The 26,331-nt window shown below is 45.9% G+C and overlaps 2 protein-coding genes across 12 annotated transcripts in view; one reads left to right on the top strand and one right to left on the bottom strand.

The window, feature by feature from the left end:
* KATNAL2 (katanin catalytic subunit A1 like 2) overlaps nt 1-967 on the bottom strand; it is a 46,715-nt gene extending 45,748 nt beyond the window's left edge. The window contains exon 1 of the mRNA XM_064140782.1: nt 840-967. Within this exon, the coding sequence (XP_063996852.1) occupies nt 840-890 (51 nt within the window). The 5' untranslated portion in view covers nt 891-967. The remainder of the gene's footprint in view (nt 1-839) is intronic.
* Nucleotides 968-7,113: 6,146 nt separating this feature from the next.
* Nucleotides 7,114-26,331, top strand: part of PIAS2 (protein inhibitor of activated STAT 2) — a 39,877-nt gene continuing 20,659 nt past the window's right edge. For all 11 annotated transcript variants that reach the window (XR_010309075.1, XR_010309080.1, XR_010309074.1 and 8 more), the window contains exons 1-2: nt 7,114-7,306; nt 18,980-19,454. Coding sequence is in view for 3 of the 11 variants with exons in the window: in XM_064176401.1 (XP_064032471.1) it covers nt 7,283-7,306; nt 18,980-19,454 (499 nt within the window). In the remaining 8 variants the exon portion in view is untranslated. The remainder of the gene's footprint in view (nt 7,307-18,979; nt 19,455-26,331) is intronic.

Here is a 26,331-nt window from a genome sequence, read left to right as displayed (position 1 = left end):
AGACCATGGCAGAAAGGTTGGACTAGCTGATCTGTAAGGTCCTTCCTAACCCGAACCATTCTATGATTCTACTTTATGGTAATTTCAGTATCCCACCTTAGGACATCACTCTCAGTGGTTTGCATCTGAACCCAGTTTAAGTCCTGAGCGACCTGGAGACTCTTACACCTAAGTAAATATATAATCTACTAATCTTAGTCAAAAATTGAGTTACAGAACCCATGTCATATTCATGCACGCTGAGAAGAGGGCTTTGTGCATGCAGGCACAGCACCCTGCATAGTTCCAGGAAAGGTTATCAGCAGCCCTGCTGTGCAGCTTTGCAGTCTTTAGTTGAGTATGACCAGCAGATGGAAGCAAAAGAATAGGTTAAGATGTGTAACAATGTCCCGGTGCCTCTGGTCTTCCTGGAGCTCAGCCCATCCGTGGGATGGAGGCACGGTGGGACTGCAGAGCCCTGATTTATGGAAAAGGGAGATGGGAGACCAAGAGATACGGAGTTGATTCCGTCCGCTGGATCTGCTCCTGTCTTTGCCATGAAATGGACAGGAGCTGTGGAGAGCTAAGACCTACCCTGCCCGGAGGAGCGGACAGGCCAAGGTACACTTCTCCCCTGCAAAGGGCAGGGAAACGAGAAGGAAGGTCTCGAGAAACTCCGACCGTTAAGGCAAGCCAGGAACAGGGACCCCACGGACCCCACGGCCTCCACACTCTGCCCGTCCCAAACACCGGGCGCCTGCGCACTGGGACGAGGCTTCCAAACGCATGCGCAGAACTGACCGCACCCGCGATTTCCATAGAAACGGGGACGCGTAGCCCTCAGGCCTTCTGGCTCTTACCGCCTCCCTCGCCTGGTAGGTGTTTCTCAGCGTTTGGCAGGAAAGCTCCATCGGGCTGCGCCGCAGGTCTGGCCACGGGCGGCTGCAGTCAGAGCTGAATGCCACAGCGAGATTCGGCAGCTCTCGGCTTCACAGCCCACGGAGGCTCCGCGGACGCCAAGAAGGAGAGGTCCTCCTCACCTCCACCACGCAGCCAATCGAGACGCCCAAGGGTGACAGAACTGGCCAATAAGGAGCGGAGAATGAAGGCCATTTTAAAAGGAGCCAATCCCGGCAGGTAAATGAAAGCAGGCGAGCAGCAGTGCTAGCCAATCGGCGCCGGGCTGCCGTGAGCCGCGCGGTCCGTGAGTGCCGGGCGTGAGGCGGGCGTTGAGCTGTCCGGCGGAAGCGGTACGGATCTGTCCCCTCCGCTGTTAAACACGCACGACTGACCTGGACAGGGCAGGGGCATCCGAGAACAAGCAAAATGCAGTCCGATCCTCAGACTGGGGATGGCAATGGGCCTTAAAACAGAGGCCACAAGTGTGCTGCACTAGGGAAACACGGAGCGCTTTTCAGAGTACGTGAAAGCTGTAGTTGAACTCACCTGCCTGGCTGCTGCAGCCTCCTGGATTCAGGCTGTGAATTATCGACGGGATGAGTTCTGCCCGTTGGATACAGCTTGGCTTCAGTCCAGAACATTAAAAAAAGAAAAAAAGAGTCTGGAAATACACGAAAGTGAAGTTAAAGCACAAAAACAACTCCAAGTGCTAGTACAGGTTGCAGATTGATCTGTTGGAGAGCAGTGTTGGAGAAAGGGTTCCTGGTAGGTGGAACGATGACTGTAAGTCAGCAATGCGCCCCTGTGGCCAAGAAAGCCAGTGGCATCCTGGGGTGCATCAGAAAAGGTGTGGTTGGTAGGTCAAGCGAAGTTCTCTTCTCTTCTCTCTCTTACCCTAGTGAGGCTGCATCGGGAATACTGTGTCCAGTTCTGGGCCACTCAGTTCAAGGAGCAGAAACTGCTTGAAAGAATCATAGAATCATAGAATCAACCAGGTTGGAAGAGACCTCCAAGATCATCCAGTCCAACCTATCACAGAGTCATGAAGATGATTAAAGGAGTGGAACGTCTCTCTTATGAGGAAAGGCTGATGTTTATGTGAAGGGCAAGTGTCACGAGGACAGGCCAGGCTCCTCTCAAAGATGTCTACTGATAGGACAAGGGGTGATGCATGCAAGCTGGAGCACAGGAGGTTTCATGTGAACACAAGGTAAAACTTTTTCACACTGAGAGTGACAGAGCAGTGGAACAGGCTATCCAGAGAAATTGTGGAGTCTCCCTCTCTGGAGACATTCAAAACCCACCTGGATGTGTTTCGATGACCTACTGTAGGTGATTCTGCTGTGGTGGGCTGATGGGGTTAGTCTAGATCTTTTGAGGTTGTGCTGAATTGCAGGTGTGATAAACAGGTGTATGATTCATGTTTGGAGGAGACAAAAAGGGGGAATGTGCCTCCCTGGGATGGACAATTAGCTGGGGACTGGTGGGGTTTTTCTTACTGCGCTTGCATCAGTGGAGGTCAGTCAGGAGGACACATAGAGAAGACCACCAGGGGTGACTGGATGACACAGGCACAGGAGATCTCTGGCACAGCAAAAATTTCAGGGACTTGTTTGCATACATGATACATACACATGAACTGAGTGTATAAATGGGACAGGATGTCGCGTGCTCTTTGCACAAAGTTAGTAGAGCACAGACACTCCTCGTATCTGGTGCCACTTGCTTCCATTTTACATAAATTTTATACTGTCTTTGGTATTGACTCGTTTGTGCCTGAGATCATTTATAACACAGGGAATCAAAATCATACAATGGCAGGGGTTACACCTCTGGAAAATCATCTAGTCCAAACCTCTCTTGCTGAAGTAGGTACACTTACATCAGGTTACACAGGAAAAGGAACAGGTGGGTTTTAAAAGCTTGTGGAGAAGGAGGCTCCACAATCTCTCTGGGCAGCAGGTTACAGCACTCTGACACCCTCAGAAGAAAGAAACTTTTCCTTAAGTTCAAATGAAATCTCCTGTATTCTAGTATGTACCTGCTATCCCTTATTCTATCAGTGGGCATCACTGAGAAGAGCTCAACACTATCCTCATGACTTCTACCCATTTCCATGGCCCTCCGTTGGACTCTTTCCAGTGGTTTCATGCCACTTTTGAACTGGGGAGCCTAGGTCTGGATACAATACTCCAGGTGTGGCCTGACCAGAGCAGAGTAGAAGGGGATGGGGACCTTCCTCCACCTGCTGGCCATACTCTTAATGCACCTCATTGTTAACCAGCTTTATTTGGCTCCTTCCACCTCACCTGTTTCATACTTTTTATTTTGGAGGTATCCTGCTAAAGTTGGGCCTCAGTCTCTGAAGACAAAAGAGAAAGTCTGAAGGAAAAAATACTTCCTTAGTCTTTCTGGAGAAAACAGCAACACACTGTAGAGTAACAGCAATGAGGAGCAATTTAAATGTACTCCAGTTAATTTCAAACCACTTTCCCTCATCCTGCCACTACAGGCCTTTGTAAGCAGTCCCTCTGCAGTCTTCTTCTAGACCCCCTTAAAAATGATGGATAGTGGCTTAGCAATAACCATAGTCGGCTCTTTCTGCACGCATGGGCGTATCCTATCAGGGCCCACGGACTTGTGGGTGTCCAGCTTGTCTAGGTGCGATGGTTTGGGTGTTTTCCCCCCCCCCCTTTAGAAATCACCCAGACTAGACCAGCCAGCTCTGGTAGTTGAATGAAGCTTTTATATTTACATCTTAGCACAATACACAAGCAGATATTTACAATATATACACAGATATATACAGAAATATACAAGTTAAAAGGCAATACAGAAACACAACAGCCCTCCCAGAAACCTGAGTCCCCAGGAGGAGCTCTCAACTGCCCTTCCCCCTTCTTCCACCCCTCTACTTTACCCCAGATGTTGCCTTGTGCCCAAGGAAGAATGGAGGCTCTGCCAGGGGGGTTAGGAAGCAGGTGGATTAATCAGAGAGATGGAAGGTGAGGTTAGAGAGAAATGCAGCCCACACCCTGACAAAGAGCAACTCCCCTATCTATGCTTAGATTCTTGCTCTTTTATCTCTCAGCAAGCCTATGAGTGAAGTAGACATCACCATTGTTTCCCTTTCACAGCCTGTAATCTAGTTCTTCTCACCAAAACATTCTAGCTAGCTTCAAACTAGCACACTGAGTGATCTTTAACCTAGTCTTCCATGACTACGGAAGTCTTTCTCCTCTAGACTTTCTCTTTTACCTCCAGGGACTGAGAAAGACTGAAGCAAGGGAGGCATTCAGTAACCAAACTGTTGCCATGTTCCTTGGCTCTGGGCGGCGAGCAGGAAGTCAGGCTGCAATATGGTCCGAGAGAAACCAGGTCCAGGTGCTGCTGGCAGCTCTCTCTCAAATGGACCTAAGGGATGGCTGAACTTGCAAACTTGTGGGTAAGCAGCATGAACTGTGCAAAACTGGGACTGCACAGAATGGTGCAAAAGCAGGAACAGTCCAAAAGTGGGAATGGACCAAAATCAGGAGCTCCATGCTTTTTTTCTTCATTCTATTTATAGTATTTTCCTAGACAATGTGTCCACTTGCCATGTATATTTGGCATAAAGAATCCAACCAATCAACAGCCAATCTGACAGGGGCTTTCCCACGAGTCGGTACATGTGTGGAAAGGGCACCTTTGCTGTTCCCCCTTCAAGCATGCAAAGGAGGGGGAAAGCAGTTTTCACACTGCCTTCTTCCCCCATTCAAACCTCTGGAGATGGATGGGTTGGGGAAGAAGGGATTTGGAGTGCCCCACAAAACTGCATCATGGAAGAGTTTGAGTTTTCCAGAAGTTCCTAGCTCATCCATGCAGGTCTCTTGCTTTGCCTGCTTGATTTCTTACTAGTGGATATCTACCAATTTTGAGCTTGAAGGAGGTGCTGCTTGAATGGTAGCCAGCTCTCTTTGGCCCCTCTATCTCTTAGAGCCTTAAAACATGGACTTCCTCCAGGCAGGTCTCTAAAGAGGTCCAGGTTGTCTCTCTTGAAGTGCAGGGTTGCAAATTGTTGATGGAGTCCAGAGCTTAAGCAATGGTGTGGCAGACAGCATGCTATGTTTGGCTGTGAATTTCTGTCTCCAAGTAATGGAAGTGGCCTGAAATAATTGAAATACTTATGTTTAAATCTAGGAAATTACAAGACCAAGCACAGAACCAGTTTATGCAGAGGACCTGCTACCTGTGGTTATGGTTAAAAACACTAGCAGACCTAAGTGTTTATCTTGGACTAGCTCTTCTGATATTGCAGAACTACTACTAATATTTTTAATTATTATGTTCCTGTGTGTCCAGATCTTGTAGCAGAATTGTGTGACCATAGCCAGTGTGTATGTTGGACATCTTGCTGCTGACACCAAACTCAGTGAAGTGGCTGACACACCAGAAGGCTGTGCTGCCATTCAGAGAGACTTGGGCAGGCTAGAGGGTTGGGTAGGGAGAAATGTAATGAAATTCAGCAAGGGCAAATCTTGCACCTGGGAAAGAACAATCCCAGGGATCAGTATAGGTTGGGGACTGACCTGTTGGAAGGCAGTGAAGGGGAAAAGGATCAGGGAGTCCTAGTGGAAGCAAGGTTGACCATGAGCCAGCAATGTGCTCGTGGCCACAAGAGCCAATGCTATTCTGGGGTGTATCGAAAGGGCTGTGGCTAGTAGGTTGAGAGAAGTTCTCTTGCCACTCTACTCTTCCCTAGTGAGGCCACATCTGGAATACTGTGTCCAGTTCTGCTCCCCCCCCAGTTCAAGAGGGACATAGAACTGCTTGAGAGAGTCCAGCACAGAGCCACAAAGATGATTAAGGGAATGGAACATCTCTCTTACTAGGAGAGACTGAGAGAGCTGGGGCTCTTTAGCTTGCAGAAGAGGAGGCTGAGAGGTGACCTCTTCAATGTTTTTAAATATGTAAAGCATGAGGGCCAGGAGGATGGAACCAGGTTCTTCTCAGTGATGTCCAGTAACAAGACAAAGACAATGGGTGGCAGCTGAGGCATAGGAAGTTTCATGTAAATGATGAGGAGGAATTTTTTCATTGTGAGGGTGACAGAACACTGTCACAGGCTGTCCAGAGGAGTTGTGGAGTCTTCCTCTCCGGAGATATTCAAAACCCATCTGAATGCTTTCTTGTGTGATCTGGTATAGGCGATCCTGCTCTGTCAGGCTGGTTGGACTAGGTGATCTTTTGGGGTCCCTTCCAGCCTCTGTGATTCTATGATTCATTCTGTGATTCTCATCAGTACCCTCTGCAAGTTTAGCTTCTTCCCAAAATTCTCTGCCAGAATTCCTCCCAGCAGAGCTTGCTGCCCATCTAGCCTGGCTCTTGTCCTGGTACAGCATCACAAGTCTTGTGGTTGTATTTGGAACTCTGAATCCATCAATCATGCAAACATTGCTGCTTTTTGATTAATATGGCCAAATACATTTTGTGTTTCAGACCCTTTCCTCTCCAGTGCCTCTCTGCAGCTTCTTGTTTGGGTCTGTTTGGCTGCTTGCCTGTTTGTTGGCTCAGTCTTTGGGTTTTTTTTAATTGCAATAAATTGGGTGTTTGGTTTAACAGCCCAATTGCCAATGAAACTGAATATTGCAAGTAGGTAATTATTGTGACTAGATAATGATCTCTGGCTGCTTCTGAAAATAGTATTCTCAGCTGCACCTCGATGTTTATTTTTTTTCTGTAAATGTCTGAACATTTCCCTTACAGCAGGAAACCCATTACCCAGTTTTAAAGCTTACTGCCTGTGACATTTTTGCTTCATATTTTATTCATGTGTCACATAATAATAACACAGAGTGTGAGAATGTTTTTGATTAGACGGGTAAAGCTAAGAAACCTGTAAAATCACAGCATTAAGTGCAAGACTGCATTATCTGCCGTTGGGGTTTTTTTTGTTTGTTTGTTTTTTTATTGCGAATGTAATTCCGTTTCACCGCAAAGAGGAGGGCATCCTTTGAGGAGTCAGCTCGGGAAAGGGAGAGCTGCGGCCCTGAGGCGTGCAATCTAATCTCTTCTGCTGTTATCTCCGCAGCCCTGCGGGGCCCGAGGAGCTGCCGTTTCCTCACCGTTCCTCGTGTTTGGGTCTGGCAGAGACTCCGAGGGCGCCGGCTCGGTAAAGCACGTAGCGGGCCGGTAGCGGAGGTCCGCGTACACAAGAGCACCCGTGCCCACAGGAAGAACGCTGCGCCCCGGCAGCGCCAAGGGGCCGCGCACGGCGCTGCGCCGCGGAGGAGGGGCCCGGCCCCTCCCGCCCTTTTCGCGGGCATTGCCGCGCCTGCGTCACGTGCCGCGTGCGCGCGCGGGGTGCATGATGGTGGCGGCGGGGCCCGGCGGCGGCGGCAGCAGAGGCAGAAGCGAGTAGAAAATGGCGGATTTCGAGGAGCTGCGGGTGAGACAGGAGAGAGCCAGCTGTGGGAGAGATGTGGGCCAGGTGTCACCTGGGCGCTCCTGTGGCGAGGAGGTTCTCACCCACCCTCCTTTCCCCGGCCTTTCCTCAAGGGTAGCCCCCACTTCGCCCCTTGGTGCTTGCCGGGGAAGGGGGAGGGGGCGGTGAACCATTAGCGCTTCTCGCGGCCGCGGCAGACCGTAACGGCCGCCCGGAAACCACAGGGACCTCGCGGCCTTCTGTGCCTTCCCTGGGGAGGGAACGGGGCCGTCATGAAACGCGGTCGGGGAGCGGCGGGAGCCGGAGGTGTCCGGAGGAAAACCCTCCTTGTCGCGTCCCCGGGAATGGAGGTGGGGGGATGGTGGTGGTGTTGGGGGAGTCCGCTTTCCATGTCTGCCGAGTGGATTGTGCTGATGCTCGGGCTCTCCTCGTTTCCCGGCATTTAAAAAGACGTTTCGGTTCTTGCATGCGGCCCAACTGATCGAGAAGCCGGGCCGCGGCCCCCTTCTGGAGGCTCGCATGACGCCCGGTGTGGCTCCGCGCCCTCACGGGGTACCAGCGCCGTAGTGCCCTTGCTGCGAACTGGAGGGAGAATGCTGAATAATGGCCAGATTTCTAAAAATTCATTAACAGTTTGCTGACCGGGAAAACTGCACCTGTGAATCATGAAATTCCCCGTTTCTTTTCAGACCGGTTCTGTCTTCAGTTGAGTGGTTTTATATTGCACTTGTGGACTTCCTGTAACAGATTTTTCAGTGAGGGGGTGGCCCTTCGTATTTTAAGGTGTTTACACAAAGAGCTGACAGAAACGTTTCTGGTTTGCCTTGCGTTTCTTGTCCAAGCTGTGAGTATCTTTGTTTGGAAGGAGAATGTCCTCCTTATGCAGCTTCCACACCTGCAGAAGTGCCATCGAGGGAATATTGCATACATACCGACCCCCTCCAACCTTGACTTTCCTACAGAACGGGTAGAAATCAGTTAAATAGAAACTGCTGTGAGTTGGACCTTAGTGTAGGGCATTGATGGCTGTACTGACTGTACTCAGAACAACAGTAGGAAATATGCTGCAGTCGCCAGAGAATTTCCTACAGTAAGGCTTCTTCCAAGGCTGAACGCTGCTTGGGCTGTACTGTAGCTGAAGAGCTCAGTTATAAAAAACTAATGGAAAGAACAGAGTTTCTTTGAGGACAACAGTGTTTTCTCTCAGTGTTAAGAAGGGTGGGTGGGTTAGTTACTTGGGTTGGTTTTACGAGTTAAAGTGGTTTTAGGTTTTATGTGCGTTCCTGTGGGGTTTTGGGAGTCGTGAGGGTTTTTTTGTGTTGTCGCTTATTCTCAGTGCTCTCTCAAAGTGCAGATAACACTTTATTGTAGTAGCTTCCCCAGGCTTGAGCTGAAACTCTGATCTGCATTTTCCAAAGCTCTGTAATTACTTAAGTACTGATAGACTGTCTGAGAACTGAATACCTAAATATCTTTGAAATTATATGCACATCTGAGTTGCTTGCCAAAAATAATACAGAAAGTATGGAGGGGAGAAAGATCAGCGTTTCAGGTCCACTACTGGACTCCCTCTTTGTCTCTCCAAAGAATAGGTATCTGCAGTTACAATTCTAGACTGAAGAAATGTCTTTGATACTCTCATTTGTCTTACTGGAAAACTGAAATGGATGTGAGGTGCATCTGTTAGCTTGGTGCCTCGCTAAATGTTCAGCATTCAGATGATAATTATTCATGGCCCATTTTAGGGAAAGCTTTAGATACTTTGTGGCAGAGAAGACAGCCTCCTGTTTTCAAGGCCTTTGCAGGTTGTTGCTTTTTTGTTGTGTTGGGTTTTTTTTTCTTTCTTTTAGAGGATAATTTTGAACGTGTCTGCTTGAGTACTAGACGTTTGATTTACAATTCCAATTTTTTTCAGACAACCAGTCATTCCTGCCTTTGGCCAAAACTCAGAGGAGATGTTTTCCCCTCTCCCTCCTTTCTCCGCCTCCGTTTCCCTCGGTAGACTTTTTGTGAATCTACCATTAAGGATTGATCTTAAACTGCTTCTTTGTAGACTTACATAAGGGATCATTTTAAGGCAGTGTTGTTTTCTACTCTCTTGTTAATGTTCTGGAGCCCCCAACACAAGAATGACATTGAACTGTTGGAGAGAGTCCAGAGGAGGGTCATGAAGATGATCAGAGGACTGGAGCACCTCTCCTGTGAGGACAGGCTACGAGAATGGGGGCTTTTCAGCCTGGAGAAGAGAAGGCTTTGAGGAGACCTTGTAGTGGCCCTCCAGTATCTGAAGGGAGCCTACAGGAAGGCTGGGGAGGGACTATTTACAAGGTCTTGTAATGACAGGACAAGGGGTAATAGGTTTAAACTGGCAGAGGGGAGATTTAGACTAGATGTTGAGAAGCTCTTTACAGTGAGGGTGACACACTGGAACAGGTTGCCCAGGGAGGTTGTGGCTGGTCCTTCCCTGGAGGTGTTCAAGGATAGGTTGGATGAGGCCTTGAGTTCTAGTGGGAGGTATATCTGCCTTTGGCAGGGAATTGGAACTAGATGACCTTTGAGGTCTCTTCCAACCTAAACCATTCTGTGATTCTATAATTACAGTTTCCTCTAGTGTGTGAACTCTACCTGCCTTATCAAAAGCTGCTTGGGCAGTTGGGAAAGTTGAATTTATTTATGTAAATTGTTGAGGACTAACTTAAGGCATGAGGTCAGAGTTCTCTCTTAAAATCCTCTTTTTGAGGGGAACATGCAGGGGCAGCATTTTTCGATTCTCAGGGCAAAGGATTGTTTTAAGATTTGTTGGTACTATTCCTGCCATCCTCTGGATCTCTCTTGAATGAAAATTCCGGGCGGGTACAACCAAAAGGTGTAGTTTTGTTAGAGGATAGGGGAATAGCAGTAACCAGTCACTTTTTTTTTTTTTCAAGAAACTGGTGAAAATGTTCAGCATAAGACCTACCTTTCTAAGCCTTCACATTAGCCCTTAGTGTTTTTAATGGAATTTTGTAGAGTACAAGTTTATGAGGCATTACGGAGTTGCTGAGATGTAGTGAGCACAATCGTGTCTTGTATTTTGAGATCAAATTTCCAGACCCAGTGTTCACAGATGTGTTTTCAAACGTGGCTCATACATTTGTCCATAATCCTTACTCACAAGGAGCTTGATAAATGTCAAAGGGACTATGCAGGTATAGGTGGATGTAGAGCAGAAGTAGTCAGTCTACTGTGGATGCCAGAGAGAGCACATGAACACATTTTTGAATGGAACTGGCCGAGGAGTGAGGCACTACAGCTTCTTTTCAGAGCCATCTGTGAGAAGGCAATGCTAGCTCCCAAGAAATTCCAGAACCACCAAGACTTGGCTTTAAGCTGCGGTTTGTGTCTCAACAAACTACTGCAGATACAAGGTTCTGCCTTGACTTAACCAATGCTTTTTATGTATTCTGGTAGATAAGCTTATGAACCACATGGGTTAAATTGAGTGGATAGTGAGGTAGATTGAGAACTGGTTGAATGACAGAGCTCAGAGGGTTGTGGTCAACAGTGCAGGCTGTAGTTGGAGGCCTGTGACTAGTGCTGTTCCCCAGAGATCATTACTGATTCCAGTTGTGTTCAACATATTCATCATTGGCCTGAATGAAGGGATGGAGTGTACCCTGAGCAAGTTTGCCGATGATATCAAACAAGGAGGAGTGGCTGACACACTGGAAGGCTGTGTTGGCAATCAGTGACACCTGGTGAGAATTGAGCAGAGGAGAATCTTATTAAGTTCAGCAAGGGAAAGTGTAAAGTCCTGCGGCTGAGAAGGAGTAACCCCTGCATCAGTACATTAAGGGTTGACCTACTAGAAAGCAACTCTGCAGAGAGGGACCTGGGAGTGCTGGCACCCAGCAGGTTTACCATGAGCCAGCAATATGCTGTCATGGTCAGAAAGGCTAAAAGTATTCTGGGGTGCATGAAGAATGTGGCCAGCAGGTTGAGGGAGGTTCTTTCCCCACTCTTCTCTGCCCTGATGAAGCCACATATGGAATATTGTGTCCAGTTCTTGCCTTTCCAGTTGAAGAAGGAGTGGGAGTTACTGGAGAGTCACAAGGGTGAGGGGACTGGAGCACCTCTTGCATGAAGAGATGCTGAGAGACCTGAGGCTTCTTAGTGTGGAAAAGAGAAGACTGAGCGAGTGCCTTATAAATGTGTACAAATATCTGAAGGTTGGAGATCACAAGCATGGGGCTGGGCACTTTTCAGTGGTGATGAGTGATAGAACAGAGATCGGCATTTACAAACTAGAACGCTTGAGCTTAAGGAAAAGTTTCTTTCCTTTGAGAGGGACAGGCTGCCCAGAGAAATTCTCCAGAGATCTGTTCCACACCCTACCATTCTGCGATTCTGAAGTCACTGCCAGACTCTTTTTTAGCTCTGTTTTAACTTAGCTGTTAATAATAAATTATATACGCTGACCAGTTAAGGGTTTTGATGTATCTATCAGATTTTATGTTGATCTGGGGTAATCTTAAAACAATATGCAGAAAAGATACTAAGAAGTGTCTGTTGCTGTACTGATATTTAGGTTGCAATTAACATTTGTAAATATGATGTAAGATAATTCCTGAGAAAATAGTTTTAATAAATGGCTGTTATCTGGTGTTTGCAAGTAATTTCCCTGTCTTTCCTAGATGCATTGTCACTTTTTCAGACCAGTGAGTCTTACTGTGGTACCTTTAAAGTCTATCTAGAATAATTAACAATTAATACGCTGAGATACAGAGATGGATGAGATGAAGGAGGTGATGTACCTTATGGCAGTTAAAATATGAGGCTGCAGTGAAATTGGTCAGCCTTTGTTTTAAATGTATTATGTGGGATGAACATGAGCATTTTATTTAGGATATTTGCTGTTCTGTTGAGTGTATACAACTTCCTGGGAACTTGATGGTCATTTTATTTTGTAAAATCATAGAATGTCAGGGTCTGGAAGGGACCTTGAAAGATCATCTGGTTCAGCCCCCCGGCTAGAGCAGGATCACCTAGAGCAGATCACACTGGAAAGCATCCAGACAGTTCTTGAATATATCCAGAAAGGGATACTCCACATTCTCCCTGGGCAGCCTGTTCCAGTGTTCTGTCACCCTCACAGTGAAAGATCTCTTCCTCAGGTTCACATGGAACCTCCTGTGCCTCATCTTCCACCCATTGCCCCGTATCCTGTCACTGGTCATCACCGAGCAGAGCCTGGCTCCGTCCTCCTGGCACTCGCCCTCCTGGCACTCGCCCCTTACATATTTATGGACATGAATGAGGCCACCCCTTAGTTGTCTCCTCTCCAAGCTAAAGAGTCCCAGCTCCCTCAGTCTCTCATAGTAAGGAAGATGTACAACTTCCTTAATCAGTTTTGTGGCTCTGTGTTGGACTCTCTCAAGCAGCTCCTTGTCCTTCTTGAGCTGTGGGGCCCAGAACTGGACACAATACTCCAGATGAGGCCTCACCAGAGCAGAGTAGATGGGAAGGAGAACCTCCCTCGACCTACTAAGCACACTCCTTTTAATACACCCCAGGATGGCATTGGCCCTTGTGGCCATAAGAGCACATTGCTGGCTCATGGCCATCCTTCCATCCACCAGGACTCCCAAGTCCTTCTCTCCTTCACTGCTCTTCAGCAGGTCAGTCTCCAACCTGTACTGTTCCTTGGTATTGTTCTTTCCCAGGTGCACAACTCTACACTTGCCCCTGTTGAACTTCATTAAATTTCTCTCTGCTCAACCCTATAGCCTAAGTGTCTGTGAATGGCAGCACAACTCTCCAGTGTGGCAACTGCTCCACCCAGCTTGGTGTCGTCAGTTTGCACCAGGTTCTGTGTTCTTTGGAGCTGCTTTTATTGTGCTGTGCTACTTGAAGAAGTTTGACTAGTAACATCTTCATTCTTTCCCAGAATTTACAGTTTTTAATCTCTACATCAGTTTACAGTTTTGTTTGTGTTTAGAGTCAGCATAGAGGTCTTTAATCCAAGACATGAGCTGGCAGTTTCTTACTAGTATTACACATTTCTATCCTGCTGTAGGTTGGCTTGTATGCACATCTGTTGAAAAGGATGCCACAAATACACATCACTGCTCTGAGTTTCCAGAAGAGAACTTAAGGAGCAAGGGTTTGTGGTGTTGGGCCTTTTCTATATAGCCTTAAGTCACATCAGAAAATTACTCTGTGTGAAGCAGTTGGAGACTAAAACTTCTGAGTCGAGTTGGATTGCTTCTGTATGGCTTAAGGGTCACTGTTTCAGCTTCTAAAGCAACTAGAACTCTCCAGTGGTTGGTTCTTATTGTAGATCACAGAATCATGGGCTTGTCAGGGTTGGAAGGGACCTCAAAGATCATGCCATTCCAACTGCTGTGCCGTGGGCAGGGACATATCTTACTAGATCAGGTTGCTCAGAGCCCCATCCAGCGTGGCTTTAAAAACTTTAAGGGTTGGGACTTCCACCACCTCCCTGGGCAACCTGGTACAGTGTCTCACCACCCTCATGCTGGAGAACTGTTTCCTAACATCCAATCTGAATCTACCTGCTTCTAACTTTGCTCTGTGCCTCCTGGTCCTATCGCTACTTGACATCCTGAAAAGTTCCTCACCAGCTTTCTTCTAGACTCTCTTAAGATACTGGAAGACTACAATAAAGTCTCCTTGGAGCCATCTCTTCTGCAAACTGAATAACCTCAATGCTCTCAGTCTCTCCATAGGAGAGGTGCTCTAGTGCTCTAATCGTCTTTGTGGCCCTCCTCTAGACACGTTCAAGCACATCCTATCTTTCCTGTAATAGCAGCTGTAGAACTGGATGCAGTGCTCAAGGTGAGGTCTCACCAGAGTGGAGTGTAGGGGGAGAATCACCTCCCTTGACCTGCTGGCCACATTTCTCTTGATGCATCTCAGGGTAAAATTTGCTCTCTGGGCTGCAAATGCACAGTGACAGCTTATGATGAGGTTCTCATCTGCCAGTACCCCCAAGTCCTTTTCTTCAGAGCTACCCTCAAGCTAGTCACTGTCCAGCCTATATTGATATATGTCACAATCTCAGCAGGTGCTCTTGGTTTCCTTTCATTTGTATGTATAAATACAACTGTTAAAATTGCAGGTAGCTTTGATAGGGAATGTGGAGAACCAGGTAAATCTTGTTTGAAAGATATGTTTGATCCCCTACTTCACTCTGAAATGTGCCCACCATTACTTTTAGTAGTGTGTCAGCATTTTCTGAACTCCTTCACATCATCATCCTGTGAAATGAATGCCATTGCAGATACACCTACATCTTAATGCTTTAGAACAGTATTTCTGCTTATGAATCATGGTTGCTATAGTTCAACAATAAGAAAAAAAATCCTGTGAAACTCCTTGTGACCTTCAAGCATGAATTTCAGGGGAAATAAAATGTATCTGGAATATAAAAATACTTAATTTATCCAGTCTTATTTCCTTTTTTAAAGTTCTGTCAAACTACTCTTTGAGCACAGGAAGAAACATTAAAAGCAAAACAGCTTTAGTCTTCTGAGTTTAAAAAAAAAACTCTTTCTTGGGCTGTGCATCTGTAAAGAACTTAAGAGAAAAAAATACAGCATTTACATGACACAACTTGAATGCCTAATCTTAATGTAGCAGCCAGAAAGAAAGGGACCTGGGGATACTGGCAGATAGTAGGCTGAAGATGAGCCAGTAGTGTGCCCAGGTGGCCAAGAGAGCCAGTGGCATCCTGGCCTGCATCAGGAACAGTGTGGCCAGTAGGACAAGGGAGGTTATTCTTCCCCTGTACTCAGCACTGCTGAGGCCACACCTTGAATACTGTGTCCAGTTCTGGGCTCCTCAATTCAAGAGAGATGTTGACGTACTGGAACTTGTCCAGAGAAGGGCAGTGAAGCTGGTGAGAGGCCTGGAACATAAACCCTATGAGGAGAGGCTGAGAGAGCTGGGGCTGTTCAGCCTGGAGAAGAGGAGGCTCAGGGGTGACCTCATTGCTGTCTACAACTACCTGAAGGGACATTGTAGCCAGGTGGGGGTTAGTCTCTTCTCCCAGGCAACCAGCAATAGAACAAGGGGGCACAGTCTCAAGTTGTGCTGGGGGAGGTATGGGCGGGATGTTAGGAGGAAGTTGTTGCCAGAGAGAGTGATTTGCCATTGGAATGGGCTGCCCAGGGAGGTGGTGGAGTTGTCATCCCTGGAGGTGTTCAAGAAAAGACTGGATGGGGTGCTTAGTGCCATGGTCTAGTTGATTTGACACGGCTGAGTGGTAGGTTGGACTGGATGATCTTGGAGGTCTCTTCCAACCTGGTTGATTCTATGATTATGTAAATTCCGTTGTTTAATTCTGTCTGGTGTTTTCCCTATGAGTCTATGAAAAGCATGTTAATGGCTTGAGTATAGTCCTCTGCAATATTGCTGGAACCTCCAAAGAAAATAACATTGTAATCCTGCACCCTGATTATAAATGCACCTAAGCATATTTTACACCTTCATAAAACCTTGTTTAATTACTTCCAGTAAAATGTCTTTTAAAAACGTGTAAGATTTTTGCATTGGTGGAGAAGCTGGGTTTATTTTTTTTGTACACTTAAGTATTTTTTTGTGATGGTGTAAGTTTAAAATATTGAAGCCAGCCTTTGTCTTCTGATAAAATGAAATCCTTCTGTAACAAATTGCTAGTTTGAGAAATTTCACCTAAAATGTTAGCTGTTGCAAGGCATGATTGAACTGCACATTTCACATTGATTAACATACAGGAATGCACAGAAAGTGGCAGGAAGGATAATTGGCAGTATTTTGCAATGCTTGCTTTTTCCTTAATGTAAAGGATTATTTTACTTGTTTTCATTCTGGTTATGGAATCCAGAATCATGCTTACTGTGTGCATCTGAAATAAAGGAGCTGACATTGCTTATCAAGCTTTTGCCTGGAAGTATGCTCATGGTTCTCAGTACATTCTTCTATACCAGTACTATATCACAGTTTCTCCTTTATGTGACATCACTATAAAGCTGTTGTAGTACTTAAAGCTGAAACACTTTATTTTCTTCACCCTGTTGGACTATGAAGCTAAGGAAAAGTAGCAGTGGAATGCCAGGAGGAACTAATCTCCAACAGCTTACAAACTGGATAAAGTTCTGTCCCCATCTTCTCTTTCTTGTATTTTTTTTGCTGTTGAGAAAATGTACTGGGATGAAATTAAGCTGACATCTGCTCTTAGCGTCCTCAGAAGTTAGGGTGAGCCACTCAACATCTCATATGACACTGGTTCTACTGGCAGTTGCATCTGTGGTGCATTTACAGCTGAGATGTTGAGGAATACTGGTTTGGGGACTGCTGATAGCTACTTGATAGAAGTGTCTGCACCCAAACTGGCTGTCTGGAAAAGTTGGTATTCATTATCTGAAAATCAGAGCCTCATCCCCTCATTGAGGAAATTATACACCCTATGAGAGTACTACTACAGTGTTTCAGATGGTTGTTTTGGTACACACAAATAATGCAGCCCTTAAAATGGCAGGCAGGTTGTGGCTGCTTGCTCCTGCAAGAGACACGGGTTGGATCAATGGGCTGAGGCCAGTGGTATGAGATTCAGGTTCAACAAGGCTGAGTGTCAGGTCCTGCACTTGGATCACAACATTCTCGTGCAACACTGCAGGCTTGGAGAAGAGTGGCTGGAAGGCTGCCTGTCAGAAAAGGACCTGTTGGTTGAAAGTTGGCTAAATATGAGCCAGCAGTGTGCTTAAGTGGCCAAGAAGGCCAATGCTTCCTGACTAGGACTGGGGAAGTGATTGTGCCCTTACACTCAGCACTGGTGAGGCTGAACCTCAAATTCTGTGTAGTTTTGGCCCACTCTCTCCAAGAATGACCTTTTGTTGCTGGAGTGTGTCCAGAGAAGGGCACTGAAACTGGTGAAAGCACAAGTCTTCTGAGGAGCAGCTGAGGGAACTAGGGTTGTCTATCCTGGAGAAAATAAAGCTGAAGGGAGACGTTATTGCACTTTACAACTACCTGAAAGGAAGATGTAATATAAGTGATAAGACAAGGAGAAATGGATTCAAGTTGTGGCATGTTTAGGTTGGATATTAGGAAAAATTTCTTGTTAAGTCCTGGAACAGGCTGTCCAGGGAAGTGCTAGAGTCACCGTCCCTGGAGGTATTTAAAAACGTGTATATATGGTGCTTGATGTGGTTTAGTGGTAAACTTGGCAGTGCTGGGTTAACATTTGGATTTAATGATCTCTTCCAACCCAAACTATTCTGTAAATCAATGATTCAAAGTTCAGTTTTCTTTTAGATCAGTTCCCTGATCTGTCTTGCTCTGGAAACAGTTCTCAACATTACGAGGAGAATAGGGAACTAATGGCAAAAGCAGAGTTGAGACATTTTTGGTGGCTGACTGCATGGCTGTGGCATAGCTGTATTAAAACTTAAGCTGAGATCAGATATGTGCTGCAATACGTAGGTGTAAACTGTGTAGTGAGGGTTGAGGATGGATAAATCCAAATCACTGTGTTTTGAGCTATATCCCTTTTAAAATCAGTTCTCAAGGCTTTAAATATTACATATTGGATTTTTATTTAGAAATCAACAATGTACTTTTGAACTGTTGCTTTAAAAAAATCTTGTATGATCCCAGATGTCTACATGCACATGCGGGGCCTTCATCTGTCAGTCCTTAAGTCTGGATTTGGTAAGAGTAGATTAAAGTCAGATGTTCTTTTGCCTTAAAAACCTTTGTAGGGCTAGAGTCCCACCAAAATAGGAAGGAAGAAGTCTGGACAGTTGTATACCTCTTAAAAAGTGCTTGCTCAAAAGTGAGATGATGCACCTATGCTAAGTTACTAGTTTGTGGTAATGGGGGAGAAGATAGCTTCCTCTTGCACAATGGGCTCTTTACATGTGTTACTATTTTTTTTAATGAGAATATATTTCTGTGAGTTTCACAGTTTAGTCTGCAGTCTTCCACAACTAATTCTAACAACCAAATAAAGAGCAGCATTGCCTTTTGAGGAGATCTTTGTGTCCAATACCAGAAGGTGATATGAAAGGGACAGGAGGTTTCTGTGGTGTTCTTGGAAGAATCAGTTGGCTAAACAGTTTGTCGGTAGTTACAAGGATGCTTTTCAAAAGTGTCTCCCTTACTGTGTTGTCCTATCTAGTGAAACCTGATGTGCCTTTCTCTGAAGCAGACATACATTTAATATGATGCCCCCCAAAAAAGGACGTTTCAGGATAAACTATGCATATCTTAAGCACTTATTTCTAAAAATATGTTGGAAGATAAGTGATAATACTAATTCACCTGATTTCTTTTTTTGTGCTTTCTTTGTTTGTTTTGTGACATGAGGCTGATATTTTGTGTTAAATTTACAGACAGAAGTATAAAATTTAATATCACACTACAAGGGTTGTATTAAGATTGTTGTTGCTGTTGTTTGAGTGTAGAAGCAATTAAAAGTCTTTGAAAACATTAACACAACTGAACTCATCCTTCATCCTGGACACTATTTCTTCATTTTAAACTAACTACTCTTGTGTGGAGTAAGGGTATTAATAGTACTTAAGATTAAGTATGAAACCGGAGTGATTAAAGTTCAGATGCTTCACCATGCTCTTCAAAAAGTCCTTCTTGGGTTACTGTTGATTTACCTGTGGTTATCTCTTCCCTTTTTAGAATATGATATCAAGCTTCCGTGTTTCTGAACTGCAAGTGTTGTTGGGTTTTGCTGGACGTAACAAAAGCGGGCGGAAACATGAACTTCTGATGAGGGCTCTGCACTTACTGAAGAGTGGCTGCAGCCCAGCGGTTCAGATCAAGATACGAGAACTTTACAGGCGTCGGTACCCAAGGATAATTGAAGGACTTTCAGACTTGTCAGCTGCCAAGGCCCCAGTTTTCAATTTGGAGAGTAATCCCTTGCCTGTTGAGACTGACCTGGCTGTGGCGGGCATTCACCCATTCCCTTCTACATCAGTCACGCCTCAGTCTCCCTCCTCGCCTGTCAGTCCTGTGCTCCTCCAAGACCCCAAGACCCACTTTGAGATGCAGCAGCCATCCCCTCCAATTCCACCTGTTCATCCTGATGTTCAACTGAAAAGTCTCCCTTTTTATGATGTACTTGATGTGCTTATAAAACCTACAAGTTTAGGTAAGTGTTTAATAGCTCTACAGGTTGCTTGCTTTATGAAGTAAGTGTTGCTTATGACAACACCAAGTCCAGACTTAAATGCATTATGGAACTGTGGAAAAGCGGATAGTCCCTGACTTTCTTATCTTTACCCTTACCTTATTTTCACTACTTAATCATTTAATGTTTACAAAAGAGATCTTTGTATTTTGAGTAATTTAATAATAGAGTATAGCAATCCAGTTGGAATGTACTTACAGTGATCTAACTGCATGACCACTACAGGCAGGGCTGTTAAAATTAAGAGCATTATCCGAATGTCTCTTAAAGGCAGGCAGCCTTGGGAAATTGACTTTGTTTAGGAAGTCTGCTCCACTGTTTGACTACCCTATTGGTGAAGAAATACTTCCAAGTATCTAGTCTGAACATTCGCTTTTGGCTGCAACATATTCACCTTAGATGTCTGCTTGGTACAATTGAGGAACACATTTGTTAGGGCCAACAGGAAGACAGGTCCAGGGTCAGTAATTAATAATTTACAATAACACACTAAACAGTGAAATAATTTTGTGTATGCTTACTACACCGTAACAGTTTTGCAGATTCAAAATAACAAACCACTGAGGCAATTTTGATTTAGACTTTATTCACTGTAACAATTTTGCAGGTTCTGATAACAGACACTGAATTAGATACTTTTGCAGCAAGGTTCCCTGTACTCATTGATAGTGAAGCTTTCATACTCTGTTGGTAGTTGATATGTATGTCGTGACAGAGTATCCTGAGCCAAACCTGGGCAGTCGGGGAGGTTGTACTAAGACTCAAAAATTATCTTGGAGTAAATGAAAGTGAGCAGATGCTAGAGGGCTGATGAGTTGGGTTTGTTAGAGCCAAGGAAAAGTCAGAGGGAAAATGTGAAGAAGGAGAGGGGAAAGAGAGAGTTAATAATTTGGAGAAAAAGAAATATATCACCACTCCTTGGCTGCAGAGCCCAAGTCCTTCAGTGGCAGGTGTACATTTCAGCAGTATCTTTGGTGATAGAGCCAACATGTGGACCCTGGAAGCTGTGGCCTGTTTTTACAGTGGTGGTAGCAGCGGACATCTCTCCAAATCAGACAAAGGTATGCATGAGTGAGGTCTGCACAGGCCTGAGTGCAATGTTTGCCACTGGCATTTCTGCAGCAGTGTTGCAGTGGTTTAAAACTTAAGGGGGAATTCCTGCCTCGGCAGAAATTTATCTCTTCATTTTTAAAGCATTCTGCCTGGTCAGCAGCACCCAGAGAGCGCTATTAAAGGCCACCAAACCCGCCACCCTGTCTATTCAGGTACTGTCACACCTTGTTCCAGACAATAGAATCGTCATGGGCTACCAGCCCTGCCCTGCCCTGCCGTACATTGTTTGGAGACAATAGAGGATTGGGCTAACAGACAGACTGTAGGTTAGAATGTAGAGTGGACCGCTGTAAATTGAAATGTCACTTCCTCAAACACTTCACTCTTAAATATATATTTAACTATTTAGAAGTAAGTTGTGTTTTACCTTGACAGAATTCAACCTTTCTTGCCATAAGTGGTAGAAATAGTTCCCCAACTATTTAGTATAATGTTTAGAAGCTTTTTCATTTCATTTACAGCTTGTGACTTGTATCTCAGTGAGGTATACACTGGGCGTTGGTCATCCTTCAGTACCTAAAGCAGCAAACCATAGAATGGTTTGGGTTGGAAGGGACCTTAAAAATCATCTAGTTCCAATCCCCCTGCCATGGGCAGAGACACCTTCCACTAGACCAGGATGCATAAGGACTTGAATACCTCCAGGGAGGGAAGCAGACACAGCCTCTCTGGGCAACCTGTTCCAATGTCTCTCCACCCTCACTGTAAAGAATTTCTTCCTAATATCCAGTCTAAATATACCCTCCTCAAATGTAAATCTGTTACCTCTTGTCCTGCCACAAAAAGCTCTTGTAAAAAGTTCCTTCCTGTCTCTCTTGTAGGACTTGTACCAGGACATGCTGGTATTAACTTACAGCCAGTCTGTCAGTGCCACAATATCCTGGCTAACTCCTGTTCACTGTGTGCAGCAGCTGAGTGTCTTCACTGTCTTCCTGAATTAGTCTGTTACAGGACAACTGTTGCCTCATAGTTAACCAGACTGGTTGCCAGCAACATAGCCACTCTGTCTTATACAGTGCAATGTGTGTTCCACATCATGCTTCTGCCATGCAATTACCTGCTCTTTCCTCGTCAATGATATCTAAAGGTGGTGATGACGTGCTAGAAATTTCATTAACAGCCATTTTCTTCATCTTCAGAAATAATTTTCTTTTTCTGTGGGGAAAAAAGGTGCTTCCAAGCAGTTGCTGCTGCTTTGTGTCAGTCAGCTGCAGGGTCAGTGCTTCAGGATATTTATTTTTCGCCTTAACATCTTTTAGGAGGACAGAGATCCAAGTGGTGGTCATGGATCCTGAAGTACATCAGCTTTTGCATTAAAAACACCAGTTTGTGTCCCCATCTCTTGTTCCCTTGTGCCTGCACAGTATCTAAGAACAGAACTTGGAAACTGCCAGAGGTAGCACAGCCTGGCCATGCCCCAAGAGCTGCCTGCTCCTGGCAGTGAGTATCAGCAACATGTGCAGTCACAACCATGCAGCCTGACAGTGAGTGCTGGAGAGGACTGGCTGTCTTAGCACAGTCATGGTTTCTAAGACTGCCTGGCAAACAGTTTATCTTGGACCATGTTTTCAGGGAAACTCACTCCATGGAAGGTCCTGCTCAAGCCACTGATGTGGTTTGAACTTCACATTGTTCTCAGTGGTCACGAGTCCAGTAACATCAAGTTAAAAATATGTTCTGTGATTTTGTGAATTACACCATCACCTAGAAAGGTTGGACCAGGTGATTCTTGGGGTCCCCTCCAGCCAGGCATTCTGTGGTTATCTAACTAGTCGTGTAATATTTGGCTCCTCGTAGGATGTGGGCAAGAGATAAAAAAATGTAGTTTAACTGAATACTTGCTTGTCTTCACAAACTATTTCCAGAGCAGAAGTACCTGAAGATGGCAGTGACCAGAGCTGCAGCCTGGATCTGTTTGAGGAGGAATGGGGAAATGAGCTGTGAGAAGTGCCTTGATATGCAAATAATAAGCTTTTCTGATGTTGAAGGATATAAACACTGGCTGAAAATCACTCAGTGTGGATTCATGAGCAAACCTGGAAATGAAATTTCCTTTACAAATATTTTTAGATTGATATGGATAACTTATAGTCCCAGTTAGTAAATCTGAGTGATTGGAACATGAAACAAGTTTTCTATGTTTGAGAATTAAGGACTTGGAAATCAAGTAGACAGATAGCATTGAGACCTAAAAGTAATAGTTTGTTTTGCTGTGACTTTAAAAGAAATGCACTTAGGTGTTCTTTTGAACTAATAGAACACAAGAGCAGCTGTAGGTTGTGATGTTAATTCACTCTTAATTCAGTAACAGAGTACTTCCATGACCTTTTATATGCATGCCTATGTAGTAATGTAAAATAAAAAATGCTCTGTGTGTCCCCATACATGCACAATGTAGCTGTTTTAAATTGTTCAAGGAGCTTCATGTGTGCTCATTCCACCTGTGTTCTATTTTAAGTTTGTGTTCTTTGTGTGTGTTTCTGTAGGCAAAGAGGTCTTCTGAAAGTCACTCTGCACAAGACAGTATAGCAGTGGTTTAGTTTTGTTATTTTTTTGTATTTTTCCTCCTTGCTGATTACTTGAGACTGCTGGACATGTCCTACAGACCTTTAATTCAGATCAAGCTTTCTAACTTCTCAATCAAAAGAAATTGGAGAAGTAATCATAGAATCATAGAATCAACCAGGTTGGAAGAGACCTCCAAGATCATCGAGTCCAACCTATCACCCAGTCCTAGCCAGTCAACTAGACCATGTCACTGAGTGCCTCATCCAGTCTTTTCTTGAAGACCCCCAGGGACGGTGCCTCCACCACCTCCCTGGGCAGCCCATTCCAATGGGAAATCACTCTCTCTGTGAAAAACTTCTTCCTAACATCCAGCCTATACCTACCCTGGCACAACTTGAGACTGTGTCCCCTTGTTCTATTGCTGGTTACCTGGGAGAAGAGGCCAACCCCCACCTGGCTACAATGTCCCTTCAGGTAGTTGTAGACAGTAATAAGATCACCCCTGAGCCTCCTCTTCTCCAGGCTAAACAGGCCCAGTTCCCTCAACCTCTCCTCATAGGATTTGTGTTCCAGGCCCCTCACCAGCTTCGTTGCCCTTCTCTGGACATGCTCCAGCACCTCAACATCTTTCTTGAATTGAGGGGCCCAGAACTGGACACAGCACTCAAGGTGTGGCCTGACCAGTGCTGAGTACAGGGGAAGAATAACCTCCCTCGTCCTACTGGCCACACTGTTCCTGATGCAGGCCAGGATGCCATTGGCTCTCTTGGCCACCTGGGCACACTGCTGGCTCATCTTCAGCTTACTATCTATCAGTACCCCCAGGTCCCTTTCCTCCTGGCTGCTCTTCAGCCACTCAGTCCCCAGCCTATAGCGCTGCTTGGGGTTATTGTGGCCGAAGTGCAGAACCCTGCACTTGGCCTTGTTAAATCTCATCCCATTGGCCTCTGCCCACCCATCCAGCCTGTCCAGGTCCCTCTGCAGGGCTCTCCTACCTTCCAACAGATCAACACCTGCTCCTAGCTTGGTGTCATCTGCAAACTTACTGATGATGGACTCAATGCCCTCGTCCAGATCATCAATAAAGATATTGAACAGGACTGGGCCCAGCACTGATCCCTGGGGAACACCACTAGTGACTGGCTGCCAACTGGATGTGGCACCATTCACCACCACTCTCTGAGCTCTGCCATCCAGCCAGTTCTTGATCCAGCACAGAGTGAATCTGTCCAAACCATGAGCTGCCAGCTTGGCTAGGAGCTTCTTGTGGCAGACAGTGTCAAAGGCTTTGCTGAAGTCCAGGTAGACTACATCCACAGCCTTCCCCACATTCACCAGGCGGGTAACCTGATCATAAAAGGAGATCAGGTTGGTGAGGCAGGACCTGCCCTTCCTAAACCCATGCTGGCTGGGCCTGATCCCTTGGCTATCCTGTAGGTGCTTTGTGATGGCACCCAAGATGACCTGTTCCATGACCTTGCCTGGCACTGAGGTCAGGCTGACAGGTCTGTAGTTTTCTGGCTCCTCCTTACGACCCTTCTTGTGTATGGGAATCACATTGGCCAGCTTCCAGTCTTCAGGGACCTCTCCAGTGAGCCAGGACTGCTGATAAATGATGGAGAGTGGCTTGGCCAGCTCAGCTGCCAGCTCTCTCAGCACCCTAGGGTGGATCCCATCCGGTCCCATGGACTTGTGCTGACGAAGGAGGCAGCCAGACTGGATGGGCAAGGAGCAGCTAAAGGAATTAAAGAGAAAAAAAAAGAGGGTGTATCACCTTTGGAAAAAAGAGGAGATAGCCCAGGAAGAGTTCAAGGATGTTGCTAGATCTTGTAGGAAAAAAATGAGAGAGGCAAAAGCCCATTTAGAGCTTAGGCTGGCCATGGCTGTTAAGGAGAACTAAAAATGTTTCTATAAATATATTAATTGCAAGAGAAGGGCCAAGGACAACCTCCAGTCCTTATTAGATAGAGAGGGGAATATAGTAACAAAGGATGAGGAAAAGGCAGAGGTACTTAACGCCTTCTTTGTCTCAGGAACAACTGGCCTCCTGAGCTGGCATATGGAGTCAGGGACCAATATAGTTCCCGTGTACTCCAGGAGGAAGCAGTAAGGGACCTGCTGAGCCACTTGGATCCTCACAAGTCCATGGTACCAGATGGGATCCAACCTAGAGTGCTGAGAGAGCTGACAGATAAGCTGGCCAGTTTGCTCTCCATCAGTTATCAACAGTCGTGGCTCACTGGAGAGGTACCCAAAGACTGGAAGCTGCCCAATGTGATGCCCATCCACAAGAAGGGCTGGAAGGAGGAACTGGGAAATGACAGACCTGTCAGCCTGACCTCAGTGCCAGGCAAGGTGATAGAACAGGTTGTCTTGAGTTCAATCACAAAGCACTTACCGGATGGCCAAAGGATCAGGCCCAGCCTGGAAGGGCAGGTCCTGCCTGACCAACCTGATCTCCTTTTATGATCAGGTTACCTGCCTGGTGAATGTGGGGCAGGCTGTGGATGTAGTCTACCTGGACTTCAGCAAAGTCTTTGACACTGTCTGCTGCAACAAGCTCCTGGCCAAGCTGGCAGCTCATGGTTTGGAGAGATTCACTCTGTGCTGGATCAAGAACTGGCTGGATGGCAGAGCCCAGAGAGTGATGGTGAATGGCACCACATCCAGTTGGCAGCTGTCACTAGTGGTGTCCTCTAAGGATCAGTGTTAGGCCTGCTCCTGTCCAATATCTTTATTGATGATCTGGACCAGGGCATTAAGTCCATCATGAATAAATTTGCAGATGACACCAAGCTAGGAGCAGGTGTGGATCTGTTGGCGGGTAGGAGAGGACCTTTACAGACTGGATGGGTGGGCCAAGGCCAATGGGATGAGATTTAACAAGGCCAAGCAGACTGTGCATTTCATCCTTGGTTTCCATGGCTTCAGGATGCTTCTCATGGGGGAGAAGAGTCAGTGGGACACCTGGTTAATGAGAAAAATAAGGTGTGATGTACATAAAAGCCTGGGTTGTTAAGTAGATTATGCTAATGTGTAGGTGTGTGGTCTATGCTCTAGACTAGGGGTCCTGAAACTATGGCCCGCGGGCCGGATACGGCCTCCCAGGGTCCTCAGTCTGGCCCAGTGGTATTTACAGAACCCTCTGCCAGGGGCTGGGGGGGAAACCAAGCAGCCACTTCCTGCCACTTAATCCACTCACCGGCCTCTGCAGCCC

The sequence above is a fragment of the Pogoniulus pusillus genome, chromosome Z (assembly GCF_015220805.1).
Source record: "Pogoniulus pusillus isolate bPogPus1 chromosome Z, bPogPus1.pri, whole genome shotgun sequence".
In the NCBI taxonomy this organism is placed as follows: domain Eukaryota; kingdom Metazoa; phylum Chordata; class Aves; order Piciformes; family Lybiidae; genus Pogoniulus; species Pogoniulus pusillus.
This window is presented reverse-complemented; position numbering and strand designations above follow the sequence as displayed.